This window comes from Seriola aureovittata, chromosome 6 (genome assembly GCF_021018895.1).
Source record: "Seriola aureovittata isolate HTS-2021-v1 ecotype China chromosome 6, ASM2101889v1, whole genome shotgun sequence".
NCBI classification, from domain to species: domain Eukaryota; kingdom Metazoa; phylum Chordata; class Actinopteri; order Carangiformes; family Carangidae; genus Seriola; species Seriola aureovittata.
In genome coordinates this window covers 1,895,142-1,918,889 of record NC_079369.1, presented here as the reverse complement: position 1 = coordinate 1,918,889, position 23,748 = coordinate 1,895,142, and the positions used below count along the sequence as shown (strand labels likewise).

The 23,748-nt window shown below is 43.4% G+C and overlaps 1 protein-coding gene and 1 long non-coding RNA gene across 2 annotated transcripts; both read right to left on the bottom strand.

The window, feature by feature from the left end:
* Window positions 1–606: 606 nt before the first annotated feature.
* LOC130171010 (uncharacterized) lies at window positions 607–2,969 on the bottom strand. Its single transcript, XR_008828064.1, has 2 exons — window positions 1,294–2,969; window positions 607–1,179 (listed from the first exon to the last, which is right to left on the bottom strand). It is a non-coding gene; the product is annotated as an uncharacterized LOC130171010 (long non-coding RNA).
* A 5,884-nt stretch (window positions 2,970–8,853) lies between these two features.
* usp46 (ubiquitin specific peptidase 46) lies at window positions 8,854–21,187 on the bottom strand. The gene is made up of 9 exons (XM_056379298.1): window positions 18,388–21,187; window positions 15,701–15,781; window positions 15,189–15,402; window positions 13,532–13,770; window positions 13,031–13,107; window positions 12,846–12,929; window positions 12,569–12,766; window positions 11,478–11,556; window positions 8,854–11,355 (listed from the first exon to the last, which is right to left on the bottom strand). Exons 1-9 carry the CDS (start codon window positions 18,421–18,423, stop codon window positions 11,254–11,256), a joined length of 1,110 nt encoding a protein of 369 aa, XP_056235273.1. The 5' UTR covers window positions 18,424–21,187; the 3' UTR covers window positions 8,854–11,253.
* Window positions 21,188–23,748: the final 2,561 nt, after the last annotated feature.

Below are 23,748 nucleotides of genomic sequence, written 5' to 3'. Positions count from 1 at the left end.
TTGGGTTCTTTTATTGGTATAGTTACTGAAAGCTTCTGGCACATACAGCCCCACCTAGAATATTTTTCACCAGCCGCCACTGATTCCAGCGTTGGGTGGTTTCCCACAGACTGTGTCCCGTGCGTCATGGCACGCGGAGAGTGTTGGTCACATCGGAATGCGTTATGGCGCTCCGTCACTGGACAGTACCACATTTACTGACCCAAGGCTTAACCTCGCCAACCTGTCCCGGTTCCCCCTTCTCCTGTGTAGCGGAAGACCTTCGTTCAGGTGCCGCCTTTCAAAATCCCTAAACGGCCAAAATTAACAAATTAAAATGTAATTAAATTAAATTAAATGTCTGTGAGCTGCCTCTCCGATAGAGAACCCAGGACCCAGCTTCAATGCAGGAAATACCGGTCATCTCTGACTTACCATGTTCAACGTTGCGCGGTCCAGGCCACTGGGAACGTACTGGGAACCACGGTCTTACAGCAGAGGGGTCAAACTCATTTTCACCGAGGGCCACATCAGCATAATGGTTGCCCTCAAAGGGCCAGATGTAACTTTGAGGCAGTATAAATGTAGCTAAATGTAATGTAAAATAAATGCAACTACTCCTTAATGTTAAATAACTCTGGATTTTTATTATTCAACTTACAAATATTACATATATATTTGCATAAATGTAAAAGGAAATGTTTGGTTGTTGCTCTGTTGTAACATAAATCCTTTTAATTTGTCAGTTTATGAAACCCACATCACTCCATCAATCAACGATCAAACTATCCAAGTGAAGAAGGATAAATAACAAGTTATGACATTAACTTTGTTCAAAACTGTTTTGTCATAGTTGAGAGGAGCAGAATAACGGTCCAACCAACAATTGTGAGCTGCTAAGAACGTGTGTGACAGGTGAAGCATTTTACACAAACAAATGGCTGCACACAGCTTTGCAAGGGGGAAACATCCAACTAATGATGGTTTGATGACAGTGAACATTTGTCTGCATCAACACATAAACCTGCAAACACTAAATACATTACTACACATATAACGTAGTATATGTAATAAACTCAAAATAACAACACAAGGGTTGTCTCAGTTCACACCTATATTGGTCAAGTTTTAAGGTGAAGTTGATGAGGAGATGCTGCCACATGAATCCTCTCTCCACCTTCCTCATCCCTTGATCATGTTCTGAAAATAACAAACACAAAGCAAAATGCAAGCACAATCATTACATTGCACACAGTTGAACTATTCTTGTTCTTGGTTGAAATACATTTTATTATATTTTAATTAAATGCTTACCTATGTGTTTTTCTGACCAGATATCTGACACCTTTTTTCCATCGCCAGTGTGTCAGTCTGGTTTTAGGTCTTGTGCTGAGGCAGAACAGCATGGAGGTTGTCTTCAGTGATGCGTGATCTGTGCTTGGTCTTGTTTAGATTCATGATTGAAAACATCTGCTCAGCACAGAAAGGTGCTCCCATACACAGACAGAACACGGGCAGCGTGAAGCTGTGGCATCAAACCAGGGGATAGTTGGCGGTAAAAGTCCTGGATTGCAGCATTCTGGAACTTTGCTCTCAGGCCACTATCGCTTTGAAGCTGTATTAACTCCATCTGAAGATGTTGGGGTGCAGTGCAGACGTCGGTGGTGAAAGGATTGGCAAAGATGGCAAAGCCTGAGTGCTGTGCTCTAAGGTCAGAGATCAAACTCATCCATTAACCGGCTCAGTTTGGCAGCCAGCTGAGTACATGAAAAAGTACCAGGAAATGCGGCTGAGATGCTCCGACAAACAGGAAAGTGGGCAAGATTGTCCTGTTTCACGTGGTACATCCATAGATCAAGTTTACGCTGGAAAGCCGCGTGATGCTCAGTTACGTCACACAACAAAGCAAAGTCACACAGCCAGTTTGGATCTGACAGTTCAGACAAGGGGTTTTCCTTTACTCTGCTTGAAAAGAGCAATATCTTCCCTAAGCTCAAAAAATCGTTTCAGGACTTTGCTCCTACTCAGCCACCGTACTTCTGTATGGTACGGCACGTCGCCCTGCTCCATCTCCTGCAAGAACAGCTGGAGCTGACGATGATTTAGGCCACGCGCCCGAAGGAAGTTCACTGTTTTCATGACTGTGGTCACTATATCATTCATCCCCAGCACCTTCCCACACAAAGCTCCTTGATGGATAATGCAATGATACGTCATCAGAGGCTTGTGACAGTTACTTTTTTTTTTGCATTTTCTCCTTCATTAGTCCAACAAAACCCGCTTTTCCTCCACACATTGCAGGTGCACCGTCTGTAGTTAATCCCACCACCTTTTCCCAGGGCAATGCATTTTTTTTTTACTTACGGACTTCACCGCATCAAAACTGTCCCGTCCTGTTGTTGTTGGCAGCTGCATCCAACAGCTCCTCGGTGACAGAAAGGTCCGACTTAACGCCTCTAATAAAAAACAGAGAGCTGCGCTGCATCCGTGTTGTCTGTGCTTTCATCAAGAGCTAATGAAAAAGCTTTGTAGCTGCGTGTCTCTTCGGCCAGCTGTGTTTAGCAGGTTTTTCTGCTAGCTAGTTCCTTAACTCGGTCCACAATGAGTGGAGTTAAAAGTCTGTATCTGGTCGGGACACACCTGCTCACAGACCTTCAGCATGCACTGCTTCAAAAATGCACTTTGCAGAAAAAGACTTTGCAGCGCGGGCGATTTCTTCAGCCACAATAAAGCTGGCTTTCACCGCCGCATTGTGTTTGGTTGTGGCTCTCTTGAACACATCCTCAGCTCCGTGTTTGGTCACCAAACACAGTAGATTGTACTCTTTGACAACCGACACTGCTTCATAACACAAAACACATTCCGGTTTTTCTCCTTGAAGCACAAACATATATTTCGCCTTCCCATCTTTCTAGAAACAGCTTTCCATCTGCATCAACTTTTCTCTTCCTGGACATTTTGGGATCATTGTTTGTATTTCTTAATTCGGAAAATGGCACTGATGTGGAAACACTGCAAACTAGTGGCGGGATGCCGTTACTTCACGGGTAACATGATCGGCATGCATTATGGGAAATGTAGTTTATGGTCAATGCACCCTTTTGACTGATTTATTATAAGATAATCAGACCTTTTAAGCTCTCGCGGGCCACATAAAATGACGTGGCGGGCCACATTTGGCCCGCGGGCCTTGAGTTTGACACATATGCCTTAAAAAGTATTTTTTATGACATTTTGGATGACTTACTATACAATGACAGTATTGTGACATTTTGATGCCTTACTATACAATGACCTTTTTATGAGATTTTCATTACTTATTATACTATGACATTTTCATGACATTTTTGATGCTCCAAGATACGATGACATTTTAATGACATATTTGATGCCTTACTGTAATATGACGTTTTTATGACATTTTTGAAGCCTTAATATACTAAGACGTTTTCATGACATTTTGATGCCTGTCTATACCATGACATTTTTATGAGATTTTTGATGCCTTACTCTACTATGATGTAGGGATGGGGTTGCATGGTAGTGGTTAAAGCTGTTTCCTCGTACTCACAAGGTGCTGCATACAAGTTCTTTGAAACCCAACTTGAGTCCAGCTCTTTCTACCAATGGAAGTATGAGGCTGACAGTGAGCTCCACCTGGTGAATAAGAGTGGCTTCTCACTTATGGAGAATCTCTCAGTTAACATGAATTTGGTGATTGTACCAGTGGGACAAACATTTTCAGGCTGATCCCCTGTGATATACGCCTGCCTGTCTGCTGGGGCCCCTGAACTAACACAAGCCTGTGTGAGGATGCTCTGTACATCGTTTCTACCAGATGCCCCTCTGTGTTCCCAACAGTCAATCCCCAAGAAGAGACAGGAAGACAAATATTTCCCCAGTACGTAGAGGTAAAAAACAGAGCTGGTAGCTGCAGCTGTAGTTGTGCTTCATGACTGGTCATCAGCAGACTCTGGGCCAAAGCTGGTCTGGTAGAAAAACTAAGAGGAAATATTCCAAAGTCATAAATGCCTGATGGAAAACCACTTTTCCTGTGTGTAATGAAGACAATAAAGATGGTATTACATGTAAGAAAAGGCCCTAAAGGGTCAGTTAATTCATGTTTATTGTCGTTTTGTCTTGTGCTTGATCTGGAAATACACTCTTTATTTTCTTTGCTGCAAACAGAATCCTCTCTCTGTGTGCACCAGTTTGCTCATCTTAATGTTCAGACTTAAAATACGTTCTCTGACAGTGTGCCATTATATAATGTGCAATGCTACTATTGTGTGTGAATGTGAAAAACCTGTGTGTAGGTTCCTCATTATGTAAGCATGTCGTAAACCCATGTATGTATAGCCTCTCCCAATCATAGATTTTCTTCAAGTGCCTTGAATGGATATTACATATATTTATTTGCCCACTTAGCTTTTATTATAAAAAATAAAGTATACTGATTCATTACTGCAAAAGTTTAAGGCCGTAAATTGTAAAAACAAGTGAATGAAAAGGATTCAAATTGAGTCTGATTCACAGTGTGAACATCCTGATCTTTTATTGTTAACAGGCGCTCGATCATTCACAGTGGGAGTCCAAGACACGTGTCAGTCCAAACACGTTGCCAATCAGAAAAAATGTTATTCAACAATAAAAAAAAGCCCCAGTACAATGACGTATGTCGATCTCAACAGATGAATATTTTCTGCAAAATAAAAATTCTTGCAGTGACATATTTCCACTTAACATCTTCACTAAAAGCCTTTTCATGGACAGCGACCTTTCCTGTATGAATACACTCTTCTTCAGTGCTTCATTTAATGATGATGCTGCATACATGTGAAACACTGCGTGATAATTCTTTCTTCTTCAACATCTTTCCACCAGCACTGTTTTTATTGGTGAATAAGTTGTGTGCAGGGCATCAGGCAGATTGATGTCCCAGTCATGACTGTATGAAGTCAGAAATATGCAGTTTACCACTTAAGCTATTATAAAGACTGTCATTTTAGTGTTAAACATTTAAGATTTGTGATGTCTGTTCCTTCATTCAACTCGGCACTGACATATTTGGTGTGTTAAACCTGAGCCATAAAGTCATGAAGTGTCTTTTGTGACGTATCTAAGGAAGAAACTGGTTGTCTACTTGGCACATGGAAAGACTAACTGGAAGTTACTGTGCCCTCCTTTCCCTGGTGACTCTGCAAAGGAATTCACATCAAACATGTATTTTTAGAGCTCTGCTCCAATAATGAGGAAGAAACACTGTTGTTTTGGTCTTTTTTCCGATAAGGCTGACACCAAACTAGCCATGACTTAAGGACTCAAGAGTGTGTTGCATGGTTTTATTTGGTATAACATTATGATAATAGTTCTTTGCACATGCACTTCTTTTCTTTGGAACGGAAGGGTGGATACTGTTTATTTAACTGACCTGCTTTCTAATTCATAAGCAATGTGCATCAGTTTCAGTGCATCTACACAGCCTCAAAACCATGTATAATGACATGCAAACAAGACCAAAGAAATCAATAAAGTCATAGAGACTGCACAAATCAAATCAAGATAACGCCATGATAAAAGTATTACTCTGTAAAAATGAATTTTCATTTAAAAGAAGCAGCAGTTCTTCAGTAGCTGTTTTAATGTGAAGAAGAAGTAGGCTGAACAGGACTCACAGAACAAAAGGATTAATGGATTAAATAAAACACTGCAGCTCCTGGCCCATGAAAGAATTAAAGAAACAGAACTGTCAGAATAATATTTTCTTTCCAAACATCCTCATTCTTCTTCAGAACACTTTGTGTCTTTGGAAAAGCACAATAATGAAGAAGTTGAGGCGCTGATTTGAAAGTCTGCTCGTTACTTTGTTTGCCACAAACGACCTTGTACAAATATCTGCTGACACTAACACACACTGTTCATTGTCTCATCATTGTTCACACAGAGTTTCCTGGATTTCTGTTGCTTCACATCACTGATCGAAACTTATCAAATCTCTGGTTTCTGGGAAGAAGCTGAAGGTCTTTCAAAATGAGCTAATAATCTGGAGTTTTTCGCAACAGATAGTGTGTGTGTGTGTGTGTGTGTGTGTGTGTGTGTGTGTGTTTGTGCCGGGGTGTGTGTGTGTATCCTTGTGTACAGCTCTCTGTAGGAGGTGAAATGTTTCTGAGAAATGCCTGGGACCTTTTCATAGAAACCGAATGAGAGGTCAGTGTCATGTCTGACACCACATGTGGCTTTTCACTCTGGCTTCATTTCTAAATCTTACAACAAATCACCGGAAAAGACAAACACCGTCAGTCCCCCCTCGCCTCAGATTGAACTAAACACTTGATTAAAAACCCTCACCACCGGAAAACCACACTGTGTTTAACACACTTCCACTGTAGCCATAGGTGTCTCCATTAATCAATGGGACTTAATGATCGTCACTGATTCCACAAATCAAAGCACAAAAGGAAAAAACACTTTCCTAAAGAGTGCAGGCCGTGGAGGCAAAATATACAGTTCATCCAATATCAATTATAATTACCTATAATATCGGTGTATTAACATCTGCATATGTTTGACTCATTTTGCCGACTGTCTATGCAGCTTCTTTGTTGTTGTTTAAACTGTCCTCATCCCAAGTGCATAATGTCCAGCTGTTAGCTTCTTCCTCCAAACGCAACGCAGACACTAAGCGACTGCACTCAGCTATGAGTCGAACTTCTCTTTTTGTCAGTTGTGCTCGTCTTTGAGGTCGGACGTTGATGCACAGGGGACATCAGAGCCGGGTTGTGTTTTGACCCTCAGGCGAGCTGACTTCATGACGGCCCCTGTATGTGGACACAAACTCCTGAGCTGTGTTTTCACTCCCTCTTCTGCTTTCTCACTTTGGGTTGAATCCCACTTCTCCATCTCTTCCAGACCACACTCCTTAACAGAGATAGTCAAAACCTTTTTTTTTTCTCTAGTCCAAATCCAAATCCTCCTCCATTTGTGTCACTGGGTTGATATCAAGGACCTCGATAGGCTCTCAGTAGGCTGGGCTTCAGCGTTGCTTCTGGTTCATTGGTGGTCAATGGACCAAGCACACGGATGGAAGAGTCCTCTGATTCCACTTCGGTAACACTCGGCTTTACTACATGAACACTTGAGTCCTGATTTCTCATGTTCATCTCCATCTCCTGCACCGAGGCGGCTCCTCTCCTCCTCCCAGGCCGCCGAGCTTAGAGCTAAGCCCCTGGGTGAGTTTGTCCCTCTCATTCCAGAGGTTTATGTTGTGTTGCAGGAGGAACTTGTAATGTGCACTGAGCTCCTCAGTACGTTGTTGAAGGGCTTCACGGGCCTCCTGTAGAAACTCGTGCTCCTGAAGGGAGACCTTCTGTTTCTGTTTGTGTCTGATCATCTATTCATGTAAAGAAAGCTGTGTGCCGTGACTGCTAACTGGTTACTGCTGTGAACACCAACACTGTCACTCGTTATGTAGATATTTTATTTTACCTGTAATGATGTTCCATGACAGGTTTACGTTGTTTACACATCTCCACTTTTTCTGCTGCTTTATTCTGCTGTTCATTCTATAAGTACCGGCAGTTATTTGATTTACAGATAATCTATGGACACCCACCGTCGTCTCCTGGTTTCTATTATTTTGTCCCATTTATAGCAATGATAGGCTAACTAACAGAAACACCTCTCTGTATGATGCAGTACAACATCCTCCAAAACGATCATACAGCTGAATCAACAACTCTCTAAAACAACTTCAATAAAAACTGAACATTATAAGGGATGATTTATTGCAGGACTGTATTAGTTTTAGCTGGGTGTTCCTAATAAACTGCCAACTGTGCAGTATATTTGTAATTGCTTGTTGTATGCACAGGCTGCAAAGTGCCTGACTGGCATTAATTGGGTGTTTTTGGTGTTGTTTGCTTCATTCGTCCATTAAGACACAGACATAAAGATATAACTTTTGGGAATTAAGAGGTTGTAACGTCGTCATGTTTGAGACACGGCTCCTGGCTGGATGCAGCCTCACAGTGACAGCAGACAGAGAGCCGAGGCAGAAAACAGGTGTTAGTATCAACACAGAGAAAGACGGTGCCAGACTCCTGGGACACTGTATGTTTTCTTCCGGTGGATTCGCTGAGAGTGACTCAGAGGACACCAAGCTGATATGTGAAGATAGACATGCTGTCTAATTTCCAGTGAAAACCAAAACAAACAGGAAGTTCCTCTTAGACGAAGAAATACACTGGACAGACTTGGATGCTGCACACTGCAAAAAAAAAAAAAAATCCTAATTTTACAGAATTAACAGCCAAACTTCTATTTTAAGCATTATGCCAATAATAATGAATTACATTGATTTCCCATTTTTGTAGAAAAATTACTGTATTTTTTCTGCTTTCTTAAATTACATACAAATCTATGTAAAATTATCTGTAATTAAAAATGTAGCTTGTTATTATAAAGGTTAATGTCCATAATAACAATTTAAAGATTTTCTCTGTAATTTTAGTGTAAATCTTATTAGTTTTACATTTATGTGACTTCTTCATTTAAACTTTGTGATTCTGGATGAAATGTAACAAACTTTTTTTAATAACATCAAACTTCAAAGAAAACGGAAAGCAGGAAAATGGTTTATCACACAACAACGACACACACACACACACACACACACACACACACACACACACACACACACACACACACACACACAGTTCTACCATGGTGCAATGCACAATGGAAATTGAGCTGAACTCTTCAGAGAAAAAAACAAAATGAAAATGAATAAATAAAAGCAGTTTTTCGGAATCAAACCAAAACGCTCTTGAAAACAACAGGAAGCAGCAACAATAAAAAAACAAACAACCCGGCAAAGTTAGTTGATAGTCATTTTATTGAACAGAAGAAAAAACTCAAAATGAGTGTGTTAGACTGTGGTTCTTCATATTAAAGCATCAAAGCTCATCACTAATAAAGTGCACTTTCAGTTTACAGCCAGACGGAGACTCCGAGTCATCCCCTCCTCCCCTCCCACGAAGTCTGATCCCACCTGGTGCAGGACGCCCTGCACCTGAGCTCTCCTCTGTAGAACACTATCACAGTAAGATACAGAAGACCGAGTGCAACGACTGAGGATCTCAGTGAGGGCGAGTGCATAAGTGTTCATGGAAGATCAGCGCATGAAGAATCCTTCTTCCCTCTCACCTGAGTCTAAAACATCTCAGACTTTTCCTGCTACTGTTTTCTACCCCGGCTCAGTTCAACCCAGTTAATATCAATAATGGAACAGATGGTGTCCTCTGCACGAGTCTGACTGATTATGTAATTGAGTGATTGTAAAATAGCACAGTATTTCTTAACAGTTTCATTAATGGTCAGTGTTAATCTAAAATCTTTGCCATGAGCGTCTTTACATTGTAAGATCTGCACTTTAAAAAAATATTTTCCTATTACCAGAAGTGTTTTTCTACATAATATATATGTACAGTTGTCTTTACAAAGAAAATATGTTCTGTTAAAGACGGTTGCAAGGTCAGCATCAACTCCAGTTTGGCACGTGGTCCACGTGACTTCACCCGGTAACAGACTAAACGGACGAGACAGTAGAAACAACTTCTCCCGTACAGACACACACACACACTAAGATAAGAAATTAATCCTACTCCCACCTCTTATTTAGATGTGTTTGAAATGGTTATTTCCTCTGATGTGCAGCAAACAGGAATGTCATTCACATGAAAACAAGTACTTTGATGTCGCACTATTCTACAGGGCACAGCAACAAACATCTACAGTACAAGGGAAGTTCTCTTAAGTAACGATGCAGCTTGAATTTCATCTCTACGGGATTTAGGATTCCAATGTGCTACGTATGACACACACACAATTTACGTCATCAGAGTCGAAGACAAACCAAGAGAAAATGTGTAAAGATATATATAAAAAAAAAAAACAATAAAAACCAACAACAGAAGGATGAAAGAACTGAGTTCCTGACAGCCCAGCAGGTAGCGTGCATCGCACGTGGTGAACGGGGGCTTTTACTTTGATATCACCAGAACTCAAACACAGCGCTGGGAAAAGATCAGTCGAAAACAAACACATCTACTTCTAACTACTTTAAAAAGGTCCTGTATATTAGTCTCACTGGGAAATTGCACATTGAATAACGTCACCTCTTATTGCACTTTTCACTGTGTCGTGTCAATCAAAAGATTAAGCATTAGGATTGTGGGTTGTGTCTCTCTTGCGTCATGTTAATCTGTCTTATATTTTCATTTAACATGCAAAACACAAAGTTAAACTGATAAAAACCTTTTTTTTTTTTTTTAGCTGTCCTATGAAGTTGTGTATTACATACACCATGCCCTTCACACCGAGAGCTTAGACATCGGAGTCTTAACATACAAAGCTCTCAAAAGAGCCACAAACACGTTCATTATCAACCAGTCAGTATTACAAATAACAGTAATAAATATGCTCAGTTCAATAAATAGGGGTTTTCTATCAGAATAAAAAATTATAAAGATTCAGCTGATTTGAATGGAGGTCCGCCTGGCAGGGTTTCCTCTCACCTGTAGTGTTAGAGCGTGTGGCTCAGTTGGATCACACCTGGTTACACTAACATGAGCTGACAGCAGCCAAACGACCTCTGCACTGTCAGCCAGTTACTCACTTTAGGTAGTTTTAAGCTTTTGAGTTTTATAATTAATGCTCAGATATTGCTTCAAAATCTCTCTCTGCGTATTGTACAGTGTTTGTCTCCAACTTCATTCACTTCTCATGCATCCACCAGGGAACACAGCAAAAGGACAGTGACGGGGGAAATAGCCCTAATGGAAGGAATTATGAGGGTGAAGAAGACATTATATACATATAAATGATATAGTACAATTTCTGACAATTGTCTGTACGTGCATCAGACCCCTTCGCCTCATGTTCCACCTCAGCAGGCTCCTCCCACTAGCACGTGGACGCAGACTCCATTTCGTTTCTGTCGTGCTGTTGAGCATTTTTGCTTTTGTTTTAAAGTGCAGTCCAGATGCAGGTGACGAAAAGACAAGAAGCGAAGGACACACGGACAGACATGAAGCACAGGTAAACCCAGAGGGTGACACTGGGACCGGAGGAGGGTTGGCACATACGTTAAGAGAGGTCAGACATGGAGGACGGGGGGGGGGGGGGGGGGCAGGAGTCCGGCTGAAGGAAAGAAAAAAGAAAAAAGAAAAAGGTTTCTTCCTATTCAGTCTCCTCCTCTGTCAGGGATCGGATCAGTCACTCCCTGGACTGGTAGAAGAGGATGTATCCCGACTCAGAGTTCTTGGAGATGTCTGAGGTAAGCCCATAAAACTCCTCGATGGCCTGGGCGTCAATTTTCTGCACAACACAAGTGAAACGTGGTTTAGTGACAATGCAAAACAAAAAAAAAAAAAGGTACAAACACATGAGTCAAGGGACGCGGAGCGGACACCAACAGGCGGAGACCGAGGGTGACGCACCTCCACAATGTCATCATCGAACAGCAGCCAGAAGCCGTGACTCTTCACTATGGTGATGTAATGTCCTCTGTTCGGGCCACTGAGGAAGCAGAGACAAAAAGTGATGCAGATGTTGCATTGCTAAAAACTCCCACACTGTACAACATCTGGCTGCCTTCAGCGTAAACACTCAACTCATGCTGATTATCAGTGATCAACAAGTACATATCATCAAATCAAATAATGCATCCTGCAGAACCTATACGCCTGTGATGTGCACACGCTTCACATCTGTCCAGACAAACGGCTGTTTAGAAAAGCTACTAATAATTATTTTCTTCATTAATCTTTGTATCTTTTAACATGTCAGAAAGTATAAAATCATAAACTGATTGTTTTGTCAAACCAACAAAACTAAAGATATTCAGTTTGCCATCATATAAAACAAAGAAAATTTGGAGAGCTGGAAAATGTTTTTGGAGGGAAAATTGATTGACAAAATGATTTTATTCTATCGTCAGAATCTGCAGAGAAAAATCTTCTTGGATTTGAGAATCACGTCCTCGTGGTCGTCTGCCTCCTGCACTCAGACCAGCTTCAGGTTACACCCCCGTTTCTCCACAGTCATAAAGTACTAACCTTTGTCATAGTTTTGCTGTGTGAAGCTGAGTTTTGTGAGGTCACCATGAGCTTGACCTTTGACCTTTGACAACCAAAGTCTAATCAGTTCATCCTTGAGTCACAATCAAGATTTGCATCAAATGTCAAGAAATTCCCTTGAAGAGTTGTCGAGATATCGCTTTCACAGGGCCAAAATCATGTTTTGTGAGGTCGCCACGACCCTGACCTTTGACCTTTGACCACCAAAATCGAATCGGTTCATCCTTGAGTCCTAGTGAATGTCACGGCGTCACTGAGACATCGTGTCCACGAGACGGACAACCTGACTGCCGCCGGAGGGTTAGCAGCCCCAGTTCTCCTGACGTTTACTCTTTCGAACCCAAACCTCCAGCTTCGTTTTTGCTTTAAAGCCTCAGTGTCGCGCCTGGAAAGCCACTGTAAGATGGGTGGGAGTGCCCCTTTAATTCAGGCTGCTAATCAATATACTGTACCTGCCACAGTGAACCACCACGGCGACCAGGTCGTACATGCGGTCCAGGTTGACCGCGTCCCCGGACGTGTTGAACAGACGCAGTTCCAGGGGGAACACCACCCTGTAGGACAGCTTGGTGTAGCGGTGCAGCTGCTCCATGTACTTAAACCTCTTCAGGTGTAGCGCCAGGATCATGGGAAGCTTCTTCACGCGCATCCTGCACACAGGTACATACGTGCTCAGTGTGTTTGTGGACACGTCACGGTGGCGGTGTGCGAGCTCGGGGCTGTACTCACCGTTTCTGTGCTTCCTGTTTGCTGCAGCACGTCTCACAGTAGTATTTGTACTCGCTGCACAAAGTCTCTGTGTTACTGAAGTCCCTGGGGGGGGGGGGGGGGGGGGCAGGTCACAGGAGGCTCGGTTATTCAGTGGCAATCACACCAAAGGTAACCTGGTGTATCATATACTGAAGCCATACTACCTGAGACAGTGTGTTATTGATGTGTTCTGCTCCACGTCCACAGAGAGATCCAGGAAGTCCTCATCTTTGCTGCTCACCTGTCCGAGAGAGGGAGAGACACTGAACTGTCATTTCCTGTGACTGAGTCAGTGACAATAATCCTGCATTAAACCCCCCCCTCACCCCCGTACACTCACAGCCTGTCTTTGAAATGCTTATTATACTGAGAAGCTTTTGTCTCTGCACGGTGCAGCGCCTCGCTGTTTGCAGGGGTTGTTCAGGGCGACGCGGCCCACTCCCGCCCTCTACACTGAGAAGATAAACAGCCCTGACGTAAAGTGGGTGGTCACAGGAAATCTATTTTGTTAGAGGTTTTTTTGCATTTCTCTTTTTTGCAAACAGCTAATCCCTTCTTCAGACTTATTCAGAGGAGAGATATTCTCTTATTCAAGGTGACACGAGGTCGAGCAGGACTGACACACACACACACACACACACACACACACACACACACACACACACCGTTTCACAGTTGAGGCAGCGCGTCTCATTGGTCAGTGTGCCCTGGAAGATGTCATGAACCCACGTGGGCTCCGTCTTGTTCTCCGTCTCGGTCTCCGTGGTGACGGCGGTACCGTTGTTCTTGAGGCGTCCGTTCTGCTTCTCCTGCTTCTTCTCCTCCTGCAGGATGTCGGCCACCGTGTTCAGCAGGTAGTTGAGGAACTCGTGCGCGTCCTGCTGCATGTAGTTGTCGAACAGATCTGCAGGGAGACGCAGAGACAGCGTGAAGGGAGACGAGTCAAAGACGAGGCGGGGGAGGACGTGATCTTTCACATACAATGCTGATTATCTGCCCATTCTGAATCTAAAGCGAACTTATCCTTTACTAAAGAGATGGAACATACACACAGACGTTTTAATACAGCCGAATAGCTCCATGTTAAAAATATAATAATGACATATTTGCTTTCAGATTGAAAAAAAATACCTGGCACCTGCGCTTCTCCAAACATGAGACAGTTTCAGTTCTGTCTTGAGGGATATAAATAAAATCTGCACTGATGATATCAGCATCCATACACACTCCTGTTTTGACAGATCTGTATGTGAAAGGTGAAAACTGAGAATGTGTGTGTGCGGTGGGGGGTGAGGAGGTGAAGGGGTGGGGGGGGGTGGGGGCAGGGGGGTGGGGGGGGGGTCCGGAGAGGAGGCAGCTGACCAAAGCTGCGTCCCAACAGAGATCGCATTGTTCATTCACATAAAGAGCTTCCTCAATATGGACAGCAGAGAACAGTCAGCCTCTCTGTCAGCTCCACTCTGAACGACCTTACCACCAACGTGCACCTGTCCTTCACCTCCAACACTCAGACCACATTACAGTCACTCACTCTGTGGCTGGTCGTGAACACGCATGCGGAGCGGTGCACGTCGCGGTGCACGTCGCGGTGCACATCACGGCGTCGGCACCGACAAGAATAAAAAATAGAAAAACGTTCGTAAAGAAAATGAAAACACACAGAGAGCTGAGCCGGAACGAGGACGAGCACGTTTGAAAACCAAGAGATTTATCAGCCTGATATCAAATAAAAAATTCCCCTTAAAACAGAACTTTATCTCTTTATGTCACTTCCCTCATTCAAAACAACAACAAAAGACACAGTTGTTGTCGTCTTCATTGTTCAGCAGGTTTTAACCTGCAGCTGAATCCTCCACAGATTACTCCTCCTCTGCACAACAGACCAACCAGGTGATTCAATAAAGCAAATGAATAAAAGCAGCTTCACGTCACAGATCAGTGTTTCACCGACACTGTTCGCTCTCGGAGCGGCTGCGAGTCCAGCTGTCAAACATCTGCAGTTTGTTTCTCTCCAGACGTCCACTGCACAACTCATGAAAATATAAAAATAATGAGGAAAGTTATTATAACTTTAACTGATGTGAATTTGATTTTGAGTTTTAATTGTTATTTAATCTCTCTGTCGTTACTTACAACATTGTTTTTAGTTTTCATGATATAATAATAATAATAATGTAATAAACTTTCTCATGGAGCTGTTGCTCTGCCATTAATTAAAGATCTATTTCCTGCAAACAGCTGAGTGCAGTGTAGCTGTTCATACTAATGAAATATTTTATCTGAAGACACTTATTGTCCTTAGATAAAGACACGGACTCTCACCGTTCTCTTTCCGTAGGCGGGAGATGAACTTCTTGGGCGGGATGACGCCAACTTTCTTCTTCTGCGTGGCGATGGAGTGGAAGAGGTCCGCCAGGCACGTGAGCAGGTTCTCCTTCTTCTTCTGCTGGGCTTTGTAGGCCAGCACGTTCTCCCGGAAAGGCCGGCAGAAGTAGAGCGCCTGGAGCACCGAGTTACAGTAACATGTGTTTCCAAACTGAGGAGGGAACAAACAACAGAGGAGGACAAAAGAGGTTTCAGTCTGATCATCAGTTATCCGGCTCTTCTGTTTGTATTCATCTGGCGGACACTGAGAAACTCGGGTCTTTATGTAAATGAAATATTAACGAGACAGAACATCCCCACATCGGCCGACAGACTCATTAACAACAGTTACCTCCAGCAGAGGACAACGACTCACCGGCGTCCCGTGGCAGTTTGTTTTGTAACACGACGCCGGTGTTTTTTTGTAAAATGACCTTTGTTAATGTTCGAGAGGATTTGGCGATACTCACATTGACCAATCCAAAGTAGTGTTCATTGATTGGAAACTGCTCCGGGCCGATGTCTTTCTCCAGAGCAGAGGCATTGGTGCCCTGGGAGGACAGAACAGGAGGACATGGGATTGTGTGTTTAGTCATCACCTTCATCTCAGATAACAGTTTGCATATTTGTCTTTATGGAGCCAGTCTGTGTGTACATATCTAAATTAATATGGAAATGTTATATAGTCACCGGCAGCAACAGGCTACTGACACTTTACGAGATAAACCAGGAGCAGTACACCTGATAAAAACACGATTCTTTCTTCCCATAAAATGTACAAAATCCCGCTCATCTGGATTCCTACGCTTTCCAGAAAAGATCACTTCCTGTCCAAACAGAAACAGGAGACGGCCTAAACAGGCGGACCCATGTCAAAAAGTCAAGAGTATTGCGCCTGATTGCTGGGACGGAGCACTTATCTCATGTCAGAGCCCTTTCACCTGTCACAGCTCAAAGCTTTTCCAAAGTCAACCGCAGCTTTGTCGAGGCGAACACAGGAGACAATTTAGTTTGAGGAAAGGCTTCGACTTTCAATGACTCTCATTTCTCTCTGTCAAAGCAGACAGTGAATGCCTCTTTGTCTGATTTACCGCTTCCAGTCTGAGACGCCACAGCGGCACATGCAGGCACTAGGTAGACGATATACTGTACACACACACACACACACACACACACACACACACACACAGATTCTCCTCTTGTGGGAAATCTTACAATGCAAGTTCAAGTATAATGCGAGCCTTCATGGTCAGGAAATGTTGAGCAAAGTCAGGAAGAGTGTGTCTGTCGTGGACCTGAAAGCAGAAGCTGAAGAGTCCACGCAGCCTCTGCTGACACCTGATGCCTCATTCTGACATTTAAGCTCCTCATTATAAACAGCAGGCAGTGGCATCCTTTTATTTTGAAGGGGGGAGGAGGGGGGGGGGGGGACCTAAAGAAAACAGGGCGGGTCAGGACAATCTGAACTATGACTGTGGCGGAGCAGAGGACGCTTTGAAGAGTCATGACTCCCACAGACTGTTGTCGCTCGCTTTGCATTAATCATCGTCTTCTGCAGCTGGAAACTTTCACTTGACAATATATTGCAAACAATAAATTACACTCTGAGCAGGAAGTACAGCAGCCTGGAAGTACAAAAAGAAATGGATTCGATTATATTGCGATAAATCAATATTCATTTCAATCAATTAAATGTACAGTTGAAACAGTGACTTTATTAATTGATAGGAAACTGATAAACAGTTGGGTTTTTTTTCAGCATGTCATTAGATAGAGACAGTAGAGAGTGACAGGAAGGGCGAGAGAGAGAGAGAGACAGAGAGAAAGAGAGAGAGAGAGCGAGAGAGAGAGAGAGAGAGAGAGAGAGAGAGAGAGAGAGAGAGAGAGAAAGAGAGAGAGCGAGAGCGAGAGAGAGAAAGAAAGAAAGAGAGAGAGAGAGAGAGAGAGAGAGAGAGAGAGAGAGACAGAGAGAAAGAGAGAGAGAGAGCGAGAGAGAGAGAGAGCGAGAGAGAGAGAGAGAGAGAGAGAGAGAGAGAGAGAGAGGATGACCTGCAGCAAAGGGCCCGAGCTGGATTTGAATCCAGGCCTCTGCGGTAAGGACTCAGCCTCGATAGTGGTCCAACAGGAACCCCAGTATTATGACAGTAAACCGAATATCTTTGGGTTTTAAACTGTTGGTTGGACCAAAGAATAAAACTGAAAACATCAGGGGAAATTATGATGCCAAATGTTTGCTGGTTCCAGCTTCTCTAATGTAAAGATTTGATGTTTTTCCTTTTCATATCTTAGGCTTTTGGACTGCTGGTTAATAAATGCATCACTTTGAGCTGTGGGAATATCATACTGGGCCTTTCTCACTATTTCCTGACAATGCAATTAGTCGTCAATTGCTAGCTGCAGCCTTAATTGGAAAAACATTCATAGTAAAGGGTGAGTTCATCCACAGGCTGACTGCACAATGAGACACTGGATGTCACCGAGTCTTTCAGGACTGTCTGTATTAACCATTTAGACCCGAAGCTCATTCAGTTCACACAGTGCTGACACAGTACAAGTCAGAGTCAGTGTGTGTCATTCATGCACTCACACAGGCTCCTGGCATTAGCATCACTTCTAAATAAAGTGAAGGCCAATGGCATTAAGCAGAGCCGTTTAAGTCTGTTCCCACTTACTCCTCACTGGTCCCTGAACGCAACGTAAACACAGATTAGTGCAGATCCCTGCTCTCTGCCACCAGGATGTTTCCGGTCCTCTGCAGCACCGAAAACATTATGCAATCACAACAAGCTGCTTCCTTCACCTGTCAGTCATCCACACACACGCGCGCACACACACACACACGGGGGGGGGGGGGGGGGGGGGGGGGGGGGGGGCTGTGAATGGAAGTCTACGGCGCAGGTTTTGGGGTGCAGGCCCGTCTGGAGAACCGGGACCTGCAGAACCACACACCGTGCATCCTTGCTATAAAGATCCTGGATCCTGCACAGTGTGTCCGGGAAGGAGGGAGGAGGAGGAGGAGGGGGGGGGGGGGGGGGAGGGGGAGGGGGGGGGGGGGGGGGGGGGGGGACTCACCCATGAACATCCTCATACACCAGGTACAACACACAGGCTGCAGGCGGATCGATACCAACACACACACAAGCAGCGAGTTACTCACCATATTACAAATGGAGGCGATGTTTCTGACAGTCATTTAGTTTACAGTTTCCCCCTCGCCGCCATCTTTATAAAATAAACATGATTTCAGGGGCAGGGCGACGCTGAGAAATGAAGTTTAATTCGCAGCCGCGGCTGGAGGCCGGACCGCAAAACCCCAGGCGTCGGAAAGCAGGCGGAGAGACGCGGAGCACCGTGCAGCCAGCGCGGAGCCGAGGGTCAGGCCGAGCTCAGCGTCCACACGGCCGCATCCTCACGCACAACCTCGCCGACACCACAGCTGGAACCCGCCGGTGCATGAGTGAGCGGCGGACAGACGAAGTTGCAAGGCAGCAGGTTGTTAGCAACGAACCGGAGACAAGCGTGATGTGTGAGGAAGCGCAGAGGCCCCGCCCACTCCGAGGGGGGAAACTCCGGATCTGATTGGTTCGGATGGTCTCCGTTTGATCGACAGCATCACGGCTCCACACGCAAACCTGCACGGCAAAGCTTAGCTGAGCTGCAACCAATGAGCAGCGACTATATGAAGCGGTGGCTGTAGGGAAATGTAGTTTATTTGTTTGAGAGACCTTTAAAGAGATGTAGGCTTTATACAAATCATCTTGAGTTGTAGGGCTTAGTAATTTTTCTAATTGATTTATTCATTTAAAGAGGATGATTGTATATAATTTGATTAATTTGGTCTTTTAAATATAAAAAAAGAATGAAACGAGAGATGTGAGCCCAGAATGGGTATCTATTTCAAATCGCTAAAATCCAATTAAATTGAGTTCACAACAATATGAAAACAGAAAATTACATTTGAAAAGCCAGAACCAGCAGCAGTGAAATTAATTAATTAATTAATTAATTAATTAATTGTGAAAATACTTTAAAAAATTAATTTCCTGACAGTTGATTGACCACTTGTTTTCAGCAGTAATGCAAACCTTTATACTCTGGCAGCTTAGTGTTGCACACTTGTTATCAACATTTTGCAGACTAAATCCTTTCATTTGCAGCTCCTCTGCTCCCTGACCTGCCGTTAGCTGACCACAGCTAACGAGGAGGCGGGGGATTAAACGGTTAAGTGTCCTCGCTGCAGAGCTCTGCAGGAGTCCCGGGCCCTCAGGACGCTCCCAGTCACCACCGGCTTTGATGGTGCTTTCACAACAATCAGCAATTATCTCCTTAGCATGTGAACAAAAAGAAAGGAAAACAACAAATAATTATGATAAACATTCTTCAAAAGGAATGGGAAAGGAGAGAGGGATAAAAGTATTCACAGAAAAACAGAACAACATGGCTGCCAGTTGGAGGCTCATTGTTGGTCGGAGCTTTGGTATGTAACAGGGCTTTATTGAGAGATTTGTTGATTGATGAGTTCCCATCGCTTTATTTTTGAAGACTTTTGATTGACGGGGAAACAATCGCATGTGGTTCTCAGCTCGTGGGCTCCACATACAAAACGTTCCCAGACTTACTGTCTATTTCAGTCCAGTCTGTATTAATAGGATTGAGGGGAACTGAGGATGCAGCTGCCCTTTTCCTGACTCATGCTGCTTTTATTTATTTATTGCAGCACTGATAGATATGGATAATGGACTTAATGTAAAAAAAAAAAACTATATGTCACGTACATTGACATCCTGAAACCAAAACAGGAGTAGAAATAGCTGCAGTTCTGTACATCTGAGCCTCTGAGATCAAACCTTTTGTGTTTCAGGTTTTGCAGCGTACGTGAATGAACAGAGAAGGAGGGAGTGAACTCTGTGTGCATTTGTTTGGAGTTTTAATCTCTCTCATCCACTATTTGTTTTCCTCTTCATGTTGGGATGGAGCTGACAGGGCTTTTGTTGTTTTGGGGGTGTTTTTCTTTTCTTCTCCTGCCCGTAGGTGAAGCTCAGAGGACCCTCTCTTCTCGCCTCGGTGGAGATCAGAAGTTGGACTGAACGTTTGGACTTTCATGTGGGTGCACGTGCATCACACGCAGACGGACAAACACACAAGAGGAGGGGGAAAAAAAAGAAAACCTGGAGCTCAGGAAATGTTTCCAGTAAATGAGGCTGGCTGAACTACTAAAAGCACTGATGGCCTTCCTGTCGTTCGTGCTACAAAGAGAGGGAAATGAATTATGCATCGTCTCTCTGCGAGAACATAACTCTCCAGTTTAAAGTCTGATTTATTGCAGCCTGGTGACATTTGGCTCGGGCTTCTGAAACATGGAGGTTAGGAACAGTCTATTATGACTGTTTTATAGGAATTTACTGGCAACAGAGAAACGATTCTTTGTCACTGCACCGGTAAATGTGGCAGGGACTGGGCAGGATTGTGATGACTGCAAATACAAAATTAGATTTTCAATTTACGGATGTTTGAGGAGACATTTCTTTATTAGAAGATTAATTCACCATTTGACATTTTACTTCACTTTTGTCCAGTTTTGTTCTCTTTGTCAGTGCTCTATAATAAAACAGTCAGAGGTGGGACATGAGACACATGACTTGACTTGAAGTTCCTCTCCAGATGTTTAAAGCTCTGTAAAAAAATCTTCAGCTATAGTTAATATGTTGTTTAACATGGTTAAAGAGAAGAGAAGATTGGAAAACTGTGTCTGAAGCTCATCTCCTCTCACTTCCTCATCGAGAAAACTGGATCAGGACACTTGCCCCGCCCACCGCCGCCGCCGCTGCTTGTGCGACGTTGACAGGTGAAAGAGCTGGATGCTCTCAGTCGAGTTCAATCCTCCACTTTAAAGAAAGTGATAACCTGCTCTCCTCTGGCCCCTCCTCCATCCCTCCACCAAACGAAGTATCAGTACACTTTGGGTAATCCTGCTGACAGATAAACACACACAGGTGAGAACAGGTAATGGTAATAATGATCTAGACTCTACGTCACCACAAAATGTCAAATAAGGTTTATAAGGTGTGAGCAGCTGCTACAGGTTTGGTTAACATTGAAAGTAAAACTAAACTTTTCGTGACTTCAGTCTTAAACTGATTTAAATGTGGAAACTGTGGCTCATCATCAGTAACTCGGGACTCACTAACGAGCGACGTGTTCCTGCCTCTGACCACAGTCATATTGATTTTACTTATAAAACAAGTAAACAAATAATTCTTCTTGTGCATGTTTTCTGAGTGAATATAGAAATAACACAGTGACAGCAGCAGGAGGCCGATAGCTGCTCCACTGACAGATGCTGATGCTGAAGTTCAGTTGAGGTGAAACACTTTTTTGAATGAAAACGTTCTTCACATATAGATAATTAAACTTGACCCATGCATTGATCTCCAATCACAATCCACAATCCAATATATTGTACTAGATGTGATTTGTATCTGGGTCAAAGACACATTCCTCAGTCTGCGTTCGTCACGGCTCCCACCCCCCCAACACCAACACCTAATAAACATTGCCTTGTCTTGTATTAACTGAGGTGGGACAAAAACAAGATAATAAGGACTTGGCCAGAACAGAGAGAACAGTTAAGACTAGAAGGCCGGTGAATTATTATTCGCACACAGCTTTGGCATGCTCATTTGCTTTTAGTACATTTTGTTCCAAACAGATTCATCTGTACTCTAGTTTACATGTAGCACCCGAGCTTCTATAAACAGAACAAGGCAGGCTGGGTAATGGCCGTCACCGCTCGGTGGATGTGTAACAGGCTCGCCGCTGGTCGGCTCTTTTCTGTGGCATCACAACAGGGAATACAGAGAAATGACTCGGGGGTTGAGCACATTGTTATCTATCTGTTATTTTGTCAGAATAGTTTAGAATAGTTGTTTCGGTGAGAAAATACAGTTCCTGTGAAAAAGACTCACTCTGTTTTCTTCAAAATTGATTTAATGTGGGTTTTTTTTTTTTTTTTACCTGGAAAGGTGCCAAAGTGAAAACAGATCTCCATGATCTTGATTAATTAAAATATAGAACACTAAATAGTTGTTTACATAAGTATTCACCCCCTTCAAGTCAGTATTTACTAGATGAACCTTTGGCAGCAATTACAATCCAGCCAATCAGAAGAGAGGAGGCTCTGAGCCTCTCTTCTGATGATGCAGGTTTGGATGGTGGGTCCAGGTGGGCGGGGCTTGGTGACTGCTTTGTTGTGACATCACAAAGTTCCAGAAGTCCTGACGGCTGGTTTTAAGGCTCAGTTTCTGAATACAGGCTGTGTGCATTTCTCTGTGGACTGAGGCTTTGATACTTTCACAGTATTAATATAGAAGCTAGAGCTGATCTATAATCACACTACACATGGACACAGACCTTTACACTGGACGATGCCTTTAAATCTACTTTCATTCAATATTGTAAAACAATTAAACATGAAATCCTCCAAAAACTGTTTTACTTTTAATAGACTCTCGTGGGTGGAAACAGCTGATGTTGATGAAGAGAACTTCACAGACTAACAAAGCAGAAACTCACATGATGCATTTTACAATGACAACAAAACAAATCCATAAACGATCATTCATTCTGATATGACATCAATGTTCCACAGCCTCCTCCTCCTCCTCTTCCTCCACGTTGCTCCTTAACTACCCCAAAATGCCCCTCTTCTGCTCTACATCCATTTTTTACAGTCGGTGAAACAGCGACGGCGGCACAATAGCTGCACTGTTCTCATAACACAGACCAGGGAGCCGAAGAGTTCAGTGTGACCATCTAATACAGGCAGCCCTAGAAACTGGATCTCTCTGTGTGAGTGTGTGTGTGTGTGTGTGTGTGTGTGTGTTATCACGTGGGTGATGTATAGCACCCAAATTGAAATGAGCACAAATGATGTTTATATAACGTTCACTCAACGGTTAATTCAAACACTCAGGTCTGTTATAGGAGGTGAGAGTGTCAGTGGATAATAGCTGCAGTCAGTCTATATAAAGCACTGGCCTAGTTTTTATGAACTTCTCACACAATCCACACAAGGAAAGTAGCTTTTCACACTGACTAATAAAAGGAGAATAACATTCAGAACTGAAGCCGTCCGTCTAAATGACCTTAAATGAGTGTATATCATAAATCTGCATGCCATTTGGAAAACAACACTATACATATATAGTATAACACATATATTCCCTCATCTCTATAGGAGCTCCAGATTCCTGTGCTGCCCCCCCCCCCCCCGGAGGCTCTGAAGCATCTTGTCCTGATCAGGGCCAATAACCATAGATCTGCTTGTATAACGGGGATGTCTACAGTGAGCTGAGATGGCTGCAGAAGGCAACAGAGCTTGACCCACTTTCCAGTCCCATGAACCGCATTCATTCACTCTGCCAGGTGCTCGGGAGACACAACAGCTTAAATAACACTGGGCCTCATCCACCAATATGTAAGTATTTTCTTTAAATCTTTCTTAAGTTGTTCTTATTTT

Bases quoted from the DNA above. Each gene is read 5' to 3' on its own strand.
- usp46 (XM_056379298.1), bottom strand. From the start codon at position 18,423: ATGACTGTCAGAAACATCGCCTCCATTTGTAATATG. The intron at 13,108-13,531 runs GTGTGTGTGTGT...TCTCTCGGACAG, and splicing joins GCTGCCTCAACTGTGAAACG to GTGAGCAGCAAAGATGAGGA. The intron at 11,356-11,477 runs GTGCGTCACCCT...TGTGTTGTGCAG, and splicing joins TCGATGATGACATTGTGGAG to AAAATTGACGCCCAGGCCAT.